At 39.6% G+C, this 13,231-nt stretch overlaps 1 protein-coding gene across 1 annotated transcript; it reads left to right on the plus strand.

The window, feature by feature from the left end:
- The first annotated feature begins 1,802 nt into the window (after positions 1-1,802).
- On the plus strand, positions 1,803-8,371 carry OXSM (3-oxoacyl-ACP synthase, mitochondrial). The gene is made up of 3 exons (XM_027675418.1): positions 1,803-1,998; positions 3,957-4,973; positions 7,404-8,371. Exons 2-3 carry the CDS (start codon positions 3,991-3,993, stop codon positions 7,804-7,806), a joined length of 1,386 nt encoding a protein of 461 aa, XP_027531219.1. The 5' UTR covers positions 1,803-1,998; positions 3,957-3,990; the 3' UTR covers positions 7,807-8,371.
- The last annotated feature ends 4,860 nt before the right edge of the window (positions 8,372-13,231 follow it).

The following is a 13,231-nucleotide window of genomic DNA, read 5'->3' on the forward strand; positions in this document are numbered from 1 at the left end:
AGAGGTCTTTAAAATTCAGCCTGATTTTGTAGCTGACATTACATTCTAGCTCTGCTGTCTGCTTCTGACAGGTCACTGCTCAGCTTCTGTGATTTTTTAAAGAAAGTGGTACATGTCCCTCACAAAAGCTGGGATTTAACACTGGGCAATTCACTTTTGCTGAGATTGCACTTATTGTTCCTACTAGTATAGTTGAAAAAAGTTACTAACACAGCCGTCAGAATCATGAAACTGGTACCAAAGTAATAAAATTTTAATTTAAGATGATGTTCCTTGGCTGCTGCTTCAGCTTTTAACTTTCTTTCCATGTCTTTCACATAGTTATGTGGCTCTGAATGTTGGCTGCACTCTGAAATTTAATGATTAACTAAATTGCTATATGTGTAACATAATTATATAATGCATATAAGTATACCATTTGTAAATAATGCTTTGGAAATACTCATAGGAAAGCTGTATGAAAATTGAGAAGACCAAGTGCCACCTTCCAACAAATTACTAACACACAAATGTCCAAGGAGTGTTATTTCTAAAGGGAAATTAAATACAGATGCTTCATTTAAAAATAGTGAGTTTTTTCTATATTAAATACTGCATTTCCCTCCTTTTTGACATCTAGGGTTGGTTTTTTTCCCCTTTTTTACTGCAGTAGGTGCTTCATTAATGTCCTATAGTTTGTATTTAGAAGGACCTGTGATTGCAGCTAATAAGCATCATTGTATTGTGCATGAGTAAACAGATTTCAATTTTCTTACTGCCCTACACTATAAAAGGTACCACCTAACAAGTAAACTCCCCATTTATGTAATTAATTCATGTCTCTGCTGATGAGACTTTGACCCACATTTTATGGTCTGCCATGGTATCTTCTCAGTCTTTGTGTATTTTGAGATACCACTGTCCTAATTAAAAATTTAGTTGTTCGTACACGTCATTTCAGGCATAGCTTGGTCTCAGTTCAGATAATCCATTCTTGCAGCTGGAAGCAGCAACTACAAATAGTTTACTTGTGTGCATTGGTGCTGTTGGCATATTTGTATATGTATTTTCAAGACACCCCTGTAAAGCCAGTGATCATTTAGTCTTTGTCTTCTCTACCAGCATTTCAGCATCCGCGAGGAGGATCACTTTCAAGAAATCATTTAGACTGGAAAAGATCTTTACTATCACTGAAGTCCAGTGCTGTCAAGTCCACCACTAAACCATGTCCCCAAATGTCATGTCTACATATCTTTTAAACACCCCCAGGGATGGTGACTCCACCACTTCCCTCGGCAGCCTGGTCAAATGCTTGACAACTGCTTCCAGTGAAGAAAACGTTCCTAATATCCAATCTAAACCTCCCCTGGCACAACTTGAGGCCATTTCCTCTGGTTCTATCACTTGTTACCTGGGAGACGAAACAGACCCCCACCTGTCTACAACCTCTATTCAAACAGCTGTAGACCGGAGACCGTGTGTTTGGTTGGGGGGTGGGGGTGTTCCTTACTCTTCCTTTGCGTGTTTAATCACGTGGTTTGGGAAAGAAAGGATAACCTCGCCTTTCCCAGCTCTCTGGGTTATTTACACCGCCTCGCTCCCCACCCGCCTACACCGCGAGGCGGGGCCAGGCGAGAGGAAGCACCGCTGGGCCGCGCGTACCCACACACCTCCCGCGTACCTCACCCCCACTCCCCCCGGCCTGCCGCGTGGTGCGGCCCCGCGCTGCCGGAAGGGGAGCGGGAGGCAGAGCGAACCATCGCGGAGCGGGGGGGGAGCGCGGGCGGCGGAGGTACCGCTGCAGCGCTGGGGCGGAGGGAGGCGGGGGCCGCGGGGGAAGTCGCTCCCAGCCGAGTGGGGCGGGGCGGCAATGGCGGCGGAGGACAGTCCGTTTGGGCCAGGGTTTGACTGCTGATGTAGACATTAAAAGTAGTCACTGCCCTTTAAACAGCCGGGGCCGTCCGGTAATGCTTGTTTCCGGGGGGAAGTTGCCCCGCGCCTGGTTTTCCCGCAGAGCAGGTATCGGGCATTGCTTGGGTTAAACAGGACGGCTTGGCACCTGGCACCGGGTGACGGCGTGGGGATGTGGGATCCGCTGCTTTACAGAGCTCTGCAGTCTTAGGTGTATGCAGGCACACGCATATATATACACACACGCATATACATTATTATACATTTATATGTATAATTATAAATAATACATTATGCATCACGTTGTATATGCTATACTATATATAACATATTTAGGATATATGGATATACATGTTATACATTATGTAATATATATACATATCCTTGCAGAATATACCATCTAAGGATTCTTTCTGCTGTGCCTTTTGTAACCGGACATGCCTTTCTTGTATTGGCCTTTTTAGCCACCAACACGCTTGCAAGAAACGTGGGTAGAGCCCTTCCCAAATCTTCGTTCGCGAAGCCTAGCCATGACTGACTGATATATACATATAATACTGCAGAGCTGTATTATATATATTATATATAGTACATATTTATATGTACTATATGTTGTATATGTTATGTATATAATGTATCATATATTATATTTAGTAATATATATGGTATGAATATATTATATACATATATTTATATATGCTGCCTCTCTTTATAAAGGCCAGGCTAACTGGCTTAGCTAAAATGGAAGATTTGGGTCAGGATTTAAACCAGGCGTCCTTAAAAAAATAATTTTGTTTCATTATAAATATAATTATTTTTTTTAAAATAGTTACATAAAATATATATAAAATTTAATCTATAATTATTTATTAATTTTATTCCCCATCCCTGGAAGTGTACAAGGCAAGGCTGGATGAGGCTTTGAGCAACGTGTTCTAGTGAGAGGTGTCCCTGCAGCAGGGTTGGAACCAGATGATCTTTAAGTCCTTTCCAACCCAGGCCATTCTATGATTCTATGATATTCTTTATTATCGCTACTGCGTACTTGTGTTGCCACAGCTCGGGATGTTTTAAGAGGAGTGCGTTAGCCCAGCAGCTCTGTGTGGTCCCCATACAGCTCCCTATATTTTACCAAAGAGCTGGGGTAGCCAAGTTGCCCTTTTTATGAGTCAAAAAGCAGGTGACCAGTTGCAGCCTGTATCATAGGTGTTGACAGAGCTGTACTGCAGCCGCTGCCCTGTTCCAGCATGCCAGATGTGTGCAATTGGACCAGCTCCGGACCTGGTAGTTGCCAAGGCAAGGGAGAAAGACTGTGGTGCAGTATGGCAGCATCACTGCTAGGAGTGGTCCTCTTGTCCCGCCTGAGGTATTCGTACTCAGCAGTGGCCTTCTGCCATCGCTTGACATCCCTCTTGATATGTGGGGTCTGCCGGTGGGAGGTGGTGGTGTAGCACATCTTGCTCAAACCACTTCAGGTGCTGTCCCCTGACAGTGTAAAATACCCAAGACTGATAAGGGGATAGATGGAGGTAGAAAGATGAGGACTCTTGTCCAAGCTATGTAATTACATTGGTGGCAGAACCAGGAAGAATTTATTGACTTCTGAGTTTTCGAGACCGTTCTACCTGACATGAAGGTTGAGATAACAACATCTTTAACTTGGTAATGCTAGGATATACACTTTCAGGTGAACACACACTTTGGCCCTTAGAAGAATGAAGCTGTTAATGTTCATTGTCCATACCTCCAGCCATCTGGTGGTTAAAGCCCTGGGGAGAGTTTTGCAGCGAAACCAGAGAGCGTGTTGTGGGCCACAGTAGTGCAAACTCATATTCATTAGCAGCTTAAGGTAGATGAGGCCACTAGAGGCATTCCCAAAGTGACTGTGTTTCTGTGCCTTGTCTACGATAACTCGTACTATTCCTGATTACAGACACACAAACTACATCTCTTTCTACAGGTTTGAAAATAGGCTTTCTTGTAAAAAGCAGGTTATTAATTTAATGTACTTAGAATGTTTTCCACACTGGCTGTTTTATTGTTGTGTTTGTGTCTTCCCCCTCCAGTTACAGGAATGTGCTTGAAGTGATTATTGCCACCATGTTCTCACAGCACTCACAGGATCTGTTAAAGATTGCAAATCTTCATCTCCGGAGTCTGAATTTAAATCTACATTTACAAAACCACAGAAGAGCTTTCAGCAAGTCACTGCCTGCATGTCGAAGGAAAGTAGTGGTTACAGGTATTGGCTTAGTGTCCCCTCTTGGTGTGGGGACTCAGTTTGTGTGGAAGCACCTTCTTGAAGGAGGCAGTGGGATTACATCGCTAGACGGGGAAGAATATGCAGGCATCCCATGTAGAGTGGCTGCTTGTGTGCCAAGGGGAAAAAAGGAGGGTCAGTTCAGTGAAGAAAGCTTTGTGTCAAAATCAGAGATCAAGTCCATGAGTTCTGCCACTGTGATGGCCATCGGTGCAGCAGAACTAGCAATGAAGGACTCCGGCTGGTCTCCCCAGTCTGAACAGGATCGCTTAAGTGCCGGTGTGGCAATTGGGATGGGAATGGTTCCACTGGAAGAAATTTCTGACACAGCTGCCTTATTTAAAACAAAGGGTTACAATAAGGTCAGCCCGTTTTTTGTGCCAAAGATTTTAGTCAATATGGCAGCAGGCCATATCAGCATTAAGTACCAACTGAAAGGGCCAAATCACGCTGTGTCAACTGCTTGTACCACAGGCGCACATGCAGTTGGAGACTCCTTTAGGTTTATTGCTGCTGGTGATGCTGATGTCATGTTGGCTGGAGGGACTGAGGCTTGCATTAGTCCTTTGTCTTTGGCTGGATTCGCAAGAGCTCGGGCCCTCAGCACGAGTTTTAACTCGAGCCCTAAAACGGCCTGTCGACCGTTTGATTCAAAGAGAGAAGGGTTTGTAATGGGAGAGGGTGCTGCTGTGCTGGTCTTGGAAGAGTATGGACACGCCGTACAAAGAGGTGCTAGGATCTATGCCGAAGTTTTAGGTTATGGACTGTCTGGTGATGCTTGCCACATAACAGCACCTAATCCAGAGGGAGATGGTGCATTCAGGTAAGAACTCTATGTTGACTGTAATAGCTTCTTCATGTGTTAATTGTGGTGGGTACATTTGTTTCTGTTACTGTGTGCTTTTCATAGAGAAAGGCTGTTCAATCTTGAATTAATATTACAAAAGCTTGAAAATCTGAAAAATGAAAGAGCTTCTGGTACTGTTGTTCTCCAACACTTTTTTTTAGTAGCACGTTGAAGGCCAGTTCTTGCTAAAATCAGCCTTTTTTCATAGAGTTACAAAAACTTTCTCACATGAAAACATTTTGCTTTTGGTGCATACAGCTGTTCACATAAATAAGTCTTAATGGAAACCTCTTTTTTAAGATTTTTGTGGTGCAGTAGAACCTTTTTAGGTTCTCCATCATCCTTTGTCCACAGAGAAGAGAGGCCGTCCCCTGCAAAAGCATATTACTTATTGCAAGAAATCTCAGGTGGTGAAAGCTGTAGAGCACTTGGAGGATCTGATTTGTTAGAATATTTAGTAATTCAGATGAAGAGTGTTGGTGGAGGGGCGTAACAGAAATACACTTTAGTACTGCTTAGGGAAATGGTGAAGTTTCATCAATGTTTTTCTCATCAAAAACAGTTCACAAGTAGACAATACTTATCTAATCATTATCATTGACCTAATTAAATTGTTAGCTAAATTATATATACCAGTTGGTGAGTTTTGTGTAGGCTGAGTACTATTACTGAGTTCACATTGGAATCTTTAGCAAAGGTTTAGTTTGCCTTATTCCAAATGTATGTGAATATTTAATATCAAAATTCAATAGATCACTGCACAAATAGATCAAACTTCTTCATGGTATTGTAAAGCTGTGTTTGCATCTTTATTGGGTTAACAGATTTTTCTAGAAGTATAAATATACTATGTTTCCCTGTATGCTGTTTGATTCATATTTAATTGTTCTGCAGACTTAGGTGTAAGATGAGTCATCAAGAGTGTCTTATCTCATATTTTCAGACTTGCTTACCCTTGAGATGATATGGCAATGTATTGTAACTGAATTTTTGTATATTTTATGATTGCAGTAGCATATAAATTAAATTCACAGTAGGAAGTAGTTGAAAGTTAATCTTGGTATCTCCAAAATGTTGCGCTTTTCCACCCTTGAGATGAGATAATACATTTTAATACTATCTTCAAGCCAGTATTTTGTTACTGCAGTGGTATATGGATTAAATCTGGAATGTATATGCTTCTCTTACTTTTCTGTAGGAATTTTATTTGCCACATCAAAAAAAAATCAGCAGAATATATTTTTGTCATCTTCTAATAACTACTTCAGTAGGAGGCTAATACATCTGTTGGAATAAACCAGCAGGAAAGGAGAGGCAAAGCCAGACTAAGGAGAGTGGATACAAAGATTGTCCTACACAAGTAATCTGGTATCTTCTTAAGTAAATACGTTCGTTGCGGATGACCTATTTAACTAAATTAACGTATCTCATGGTTGATCAGTAATCTTTTTTGCCTGAAAGTCAGCTCACTGTCTAGTGACAGTGAGTGTCAGTGGCCTCCAATGTAAGCTATACTGGATGCTTCTAAGGATAGAAGGCTGTACTAGAGACATTTAAATTTGTCCAGAAGCTTGTGTTGTTTTTTTTTGGTTTTGAGCTTCCTTTTATTTACTTATTTTTCATAAATTTCAAAAGAGTCAGTGGTCTTTTGCTCAGAGGCACTTGGTTAAGTTGTATGTGCAAGGAGATGTCTGACTAATTCCCTTCTTTCTGCAGGAAATCCGTGAGAAAATCACAGTATGGAGCTGTGGTGATCCTTATGTGTTTTCCATAAAAAAGCGTGTTTTACAGAGGCAGTCACAGTCCACAAGTCGTCAGGAGTCAAACAAAGCATACCATATTAGGGTAGAAGAGTGTGACTTTCAGTAAATTTCCTTATAAAATGAAATGTAGGAATTTGTGCTATCTCCTAGACATTTTCTAGTCTCTGGAAAGCATGCAAAAGAGGCTCATGAGGAGGATGACTGCAGATTTTTGCTTTAATTTCCCAATATTTTTGTTGGGTAGATCATCCCTAAATTTTTGTAATAATGTCAGGTAGTTATTTCTCTCTCAAATATTTTCAAATTTTACATTGAAAAGGGTCTTTGACATAATAATGTAGTCTGTAGAGATTGATTGTTTTAGCTTCTTTCCTTCTCTTTATATTTTTCCCGACTGTGGAATTTTTAACAGCAAGTCTGATTTTATATTGGGCCTCACATCTACTGCTTTTCTCTGGTACCTAAATGTAGATGCTAATGTATTTAGTTAGATGAATTCATCTCTTGTCATTTACATCTTTGCTAAAGCAGATTTTCACATTTGATAAACATTTTAAAACATCCTATAGTTTTTCTTTTGGTTTGTCCATTTGACAAAAATACATTGGGAAAGTCAGCATTCTGTTTTCTTTTTTTCCCTTAGGTGTATGTCTGCAGCAATAAAAGATTCTGGGATCAAACCTGAAGATGTAACATATGTCAATGCACATGCAACTTCTACACCTCTAGGAGATGCTGCTGAGAATCAAGCAATCAAGAGACTTTTTAAAGATCACTCACGTAATATTGCAGTTTCCTCAACAAAAGGAGCAACGGGACATCTCTTGGGGGCTGCAGGAGCTATTGAAGCAGCTTTTACTGCACTGTCCTGTTACCATGGAATTTTGCCACCTACTCTAAACTTACAGAAAACAGAGGCGGAGTTTGATCTCAATTATGTTCCATTAACTGCTCAGGAGTGGAAAACTGAAAAACGGCGTGTAGCACTCACAAATTCATTTGGCTTTGGTGGTACTAATGCAACTTTGTGCTTTGCAAGTGTTTAACTTATGCTAAGAATATTGAGCAAAAATGGCACCAGTGATGATTTTCTGTACTTCTACCCTTGGTGTGTACTGTAATCTTTTCTCATCTTTGAGAGTTGCTCATTTGATACATAAGAACTTTATTCACCCTAAAATTTACATCAGTAATTCTTTTAGAAAGAGGGAACTTCTTTTACTCATTTTAATAAAAATAAATAAAAGATCTATTCTTTGTGTGGTGAAGAAGTTTTTGTTCTTGACTAGAACAGGAGACGTGATTAAACTTCATTAGGATAGATTTTTGTATGTGTGTGACACAGAAATTGTTCAAAAACATTTATTCAAAAGAGGTGCTGGCTAACAAGCTAGAACTCCACACTTGGTGACTTAACTGCACGATGATACAAGGTTTATGACTGAGCTCCCCTTTGTCACCCCCTCCATATATAATTCTGCCTTTTTCTTCATTGTAAGTTTTCTCAAATATCGTAGATTTTATGTGCATTCTTCCACACAAATGGAAACTTGGAGAAACAAGGCATCTTCTATGAAAACACAAAAAAAAAAAGCGTATGCAAGAAACAAATCTAGGTCTTGTGCTGAGGAGGAGAAAGGGGAAGAAAGAGAACAGGAAAATTAAACTATACCTAAAGCTAACATAGTAATGAGGGTTTAGGTTTTTTCCTGCAAAGAGCAAGTAAAGGACTTCAACTATTCCTTCTGGCCCCAGCCAGCATCTCAGCCAAGTAGTGGCTTGATTGATAGTGCAGATGTGAGTGAAGCTGGATATCCCTATTAGTGGGTGAGTTCATTAAGAGACTTTTTACCAGTGTTCTTTTTGAAATTGTCAGTCTTAGCCTTTGACCCATGTAAGTGGAAGCAAAGTAACTCACTGGATTTAAAATAAATGACATAAAAAGTAGCTCCACTGTAAGTAAATTTTATTCTGGAAAGAGCTTACTAATGGGCTATCATGAGGCTTAGCTGTACCCTAAAACCTCATTATTTATACAAATGGTCTGAATGCTGAAATCGAACTGCATAATTTTTGCATTTGTTCTCTTTACTGAATAGAACGTTAAAGAGGCTGGTGTGAAAACTGCAGTCAGAGAATGATTAAGACTGTTTCAGAAGCTAAGCTCATACAGAACAATGCAGTCCAAAGTAGATTAATGAATAGTAAACCAGAAAGTAAAATAATATATTACCAAGGGGAAAATGTGAAAGCATGCAAGCAGGAAAGAGTATGGGAGTTTGCTGTCAGGGAAAATACTAACAAACCTCTTAGCTTATGATAATTAACAGTGGCAATACAATGATGAGGATGTGGATTGCATCCAATATAAAAGGCAGAATGTAAAATTCAATGATGCTCTCTGCAAATTATATGCAAAAAGAAATTGATTCAGAGAATTCAGACTCCAGGAGAGAGCTAGCAGTAGGGTTATGAATTTGGAGGAAGTCATCCAGCAAGCTTCTTCTGGAGACAATATTTTTTCAGTTAGTTGTGATTCAGGGTGGAATATGGAAAGACTAGATAGTTCTGTATTATTGTGGACCTGAAGTATGGTCTAACTAAACTGGCACAAACTTGTTACATAGCTGCAGACCTGTAATTAATACTGTGACAGAGATGCCTCCCTTTCCCTCTGACAACAGAGATCATGGCCCCAGGAGTGTTGGATGCAGACTGTAGTGTACCAACCATGAAAAGAGAGATGATACTGTCACACATAAAAATAGAACAGAAACTGAAATGATTAAAAGATCTTTCTCCTCCCTTCAGCCTACTGCAATTTAATCATCTGCTGCAGGTAACCTTTAAACCATGAAAGCTTTGTGACAATAGTTATTTTAGGTGTTTTGATTATGGATAATTTTAACAGGCCTAGATGCAGTAGTAGTGTGCCTTGTAGGGAATTCAGATATTTTAAAAATGAATACAGCCCAAATTTAACCCCTGTCTATTTGAATTTTGTTTATATAGGTTTCACTTTTATGTACTTGTTTGGAATCACCTCTTTTTATCACATACCCCGCTGAGCTGATCAGAGACTACCTACTGCTAATTAATGCTTTATTAGGGTAGCTGCAAACATAAAAGAAAAGCATATCTCTCTGTGTTGCTAAACTATTAAATGGGCAAATGGACCAATGTATAAAACAGAATTCTTTCCTTTAAAATGTTCCTTTCATCTTTAATAATCAAGAGATTTAAGGGTCCAGAGTCTGGATTTAAAAAGCTTCATATTTAGACTCCTGAGTCTGGAGTTGCTTCTAATCTGATAAGCAAAACTTGGAAATGGTTGTAAAGTGTTTATTTGGGAGCCTAATTCTGCAGTGGTGCAACACACTTGTGAGAGCCAAACAGTCAGGATCACAGCAGCTGAGGCTGGAAAGCACCTCTGGAGAGGTGCACCTCTAGTCCAGCCCCCCTGCTCAAAGCAGGGCCAGCTAAAGCAGGTTACTCAGGGACCTGTCCTGCTGAGTTTTGAGTATCTCCCAGGATGAAGATTCCACATCCTCTCTGGACAGTCTGTGCCAGTGCTTGTACACCCTCACTGTAAGAAGTTTCTTTCATTTAAATGAAATTTCCTGTATTTAAATTTGTTCCCACTGCCTCTTATCCTTTCACTGAATACTACTGAGAAGAATCTGACTCCCTCTTCTTCGTTCCCCCATCAGGTATTTACACACATTGATGAGACCTCCTGGAGCCTTGTCTTCCCCAGGCTGAACAGTCCCAACTCTCTCATCCTCTCCTTGTATGTCAGATGTTTCAGTTCCTTCATCATCTTTGTGGCCCTTCACTGGGCTTACTCTGGTGTGTCTGTGTTTCTCATGCACTAGGGAGCCCAGAACTGAACACAGCTCTGCAGACATGTCTCGCCAGTGCTGAGAAGGGGGGAAGGATCATCTCCCATGAGTGCTGCTGCTGCTCTTCCTAATGCAGCCCACGATGCTTTTGGACTCACTGTGAAGACGGCTGGTCCATCGGGACCACCAGGTCTTTTTCTGCCAAGCTACTTTCCAGCTGTTTAAAATATTTTTGTATTTGAATTAGAGATTTTAACTTAAGTGAATATTTTTAGAAATAAATGCATTTGAAACAAAAATTGGAATTGCGAGAACTTACGTGATCTCATTTACTCAAGAGAGCCTAATAAAAAAATGTGTTGTAAAATATGCAAGCAGCATATGTTTGCTGAAATCTTAGAAAGGTCAAGCCACTGCTCAGAGTTAATTACTGCCTGTCTCTGGAAACAATTTATTAAAATTATAAACCTCATTTCTTTTTGGACTTCTGTACCCTGTTCTGCAAATGCAAAGAAAATATTCCTCATGTTAGTTTACTCAAGTCAGTTTAGTTCAGTATGCAGAAGTTTTTTTCTTAGGTATACAGCACATTTTTTACTAATGAAAGAATTTATAAAATAATGTCTTACCAGTTTCTAAATGATTTCAAATTAAATCCAGTTCAAGCTTGAAAGAAGTCCTGAGCAAAAGGTTTTATTTTCAGTAAAAACAGAATTCATGGTTTTCTAATAGGATAGTAAAAATCAAGAATAGGTGTATACTAAACTATAATTATTTCAAGGCATCTATGGCATCCTTTTGAACAAAAAGCTAACTAACAAAGACTACCTTTAGGTGCAAGTCAGCATGTTTTCCTACTTATCAGCTGATGATAGTTTGCCTTTCTCTAGCATGGAAACTCTTGAGTGTACTTTGGATCATATTTCATGATTTCTCAAGCCATGAGTGAGCCTGTAGTGAGGAGAAGTGTGTATTGCAAAACCACAGGTGGCTGATAAACCTTGTCCCCCTTCCCACCATGCCTGACAGCCAGGGCCATGGATGGAACAGCCATGCTGTGGGGCCTGCCAAGTCCTTTGGCTCTGTCAGGGTGTTTGGGGTGGAAGCTTTGTGGGACCAGCCTTTTGAGTTTCGGGACCAGATGTGGCACGGGAAAGCAGTTGGTGCAAACATTTTCAGGTGTTCACTCCCAATTCTCTGTGATGTAATTGGTCTTTCCATTTGTGTCTGCAAGGTTGTTTTAATGAATTCAAAAGCGGACTTTAAGGGTAGTTGAATGGTGGAGTATGTTTGTTGAAATAAAGAGAAAAGTCTCTCTGATAAAGAGATATGAGAAGTTCTGTTGATTTTAAAACATGGTTGAAAGTGTTGTAGGGAATGGATTTTTGGAAAGCAAAGCAAGGCAGTATTTCAGAGGTGAATGACTTATCAAGCAGTGTGAAAAACAACTGGTTTAAGTTTGTAAAAAGATTAATTTTGCTATCTGTTGTTTAACATGGACTTTTCTACTTAGTAAAGCTTCATGATGATTGTTGATGTTAAAAAAAAAATTAAATGTATTTATATTTTCAGCTATATGTTGGTCTTCTATTATAAACAAGCCAGGGCCAGATCTGAATATAACTGGGAGAGGAGGCATTTTACTAGTTTTTGAGGACTATATGGAGCATTTCTACCTTGAACAATTTCTGAGAAAAGGTATCTAAACACCTTTTTTTCCCCACACTTTAGGGTTTGGTCTGACATATGCTGCTCTTATTCTGAACTGAAAAATAGATGTTGCTGTATCAAAGAATGAAAAGAATGTATAATGATTTGATAACTTTTACTGTTATCAATTTCCCCCTTTTCTTCTGTCTTTACTCTCTTACCTCCTTTCCTAATTTATGTAAATAATACATAGCCACTAAATTTTACTATCTGAAAAAGGAAAAATCCAACTTTGGCTATATTTTTTTCAGTTTGAGTCACGAAGGTATGCATCATTTAAAGCAATAAACACCCCAAACTTTGAAATGTATAAACCTTACTTTATAAAAGTGCATATTTTGAGGAGAAGCACGGTGTTTCAACTTCAGTTGAAATACTGGAGTATACTGCAGAATGGAAATTACTAGTGCTTTTAAGGGCATGTAAAACTCCTCATCTCTCTGATTTACCCTGAGTGTCTTTGATCAATGGCTTGTGAAAATACACCACTTCAGCTTCTTCAGTTGTGGTGAAAATGGACTAACATGCTTGACATACCTAGACTACATCCTCTTTCTGTCAGAGGCTCTCTGTGCAACTTAATTTATAAATATTCCTATCTTCCTTCACTTTCAGTATATAAACCACCTTTCACCTGGAACAAAAAGACATTTGATCCTTAAGTACCACTGTGAGTTTGGGCAAGTCTTCTAGGGCTTCATCTCATCATCTGGACACAGTCAAACCTCCCTGTATCTTGCGATGTGCAGAGAGTAACTACCCTCAAGATTTAGATTCTGTAGTAATGTTAGCTTTCACAAAACAGGAAATTGAAGCTGGAATTAGTATTTATCACAGACCATAGTGAAAATATTCCTTCCTTCTGGATATTCTTATTAAGATCATATAGGCTCTTTAGTTTAATCACCATGAATTGGTA

The sequence above is a fragment of the Neopelma chrysocephalum genome, unplaced genomic scaffold, assembly GCF_003984885.1.
Source record: "Neopelma chrysocephalum unplaced genomic scaffold, ASM398488v2 Primary Assembly neopelma1_26, whole genome shotgun sequence".
Classification (NCBI taxonomy): domain Eukaryota; kingdom Metazoa; phylum Chordata; class Aves; order Passeriformes; family Pipridae; genus Neopelma; species Neopelma chrysocephalum.

Bases quoted from the DNA above. Each gene is read 5' to 3' on its own strand.
- OXSM (XM_027675418.1), top strand. From the start codon at position 3,991: ATGTTCTCACAGCACTCACAGGATCTGTTAAAGATTGCAAATCTTCAT. The intron at 4,974-7,403 runs GTAAGAACTCTA...TTTTTCCCTTAG, and splicing joins GAGGGAGATGGTGCATTCAG to GTGTATGTCTGCAGCAATAA.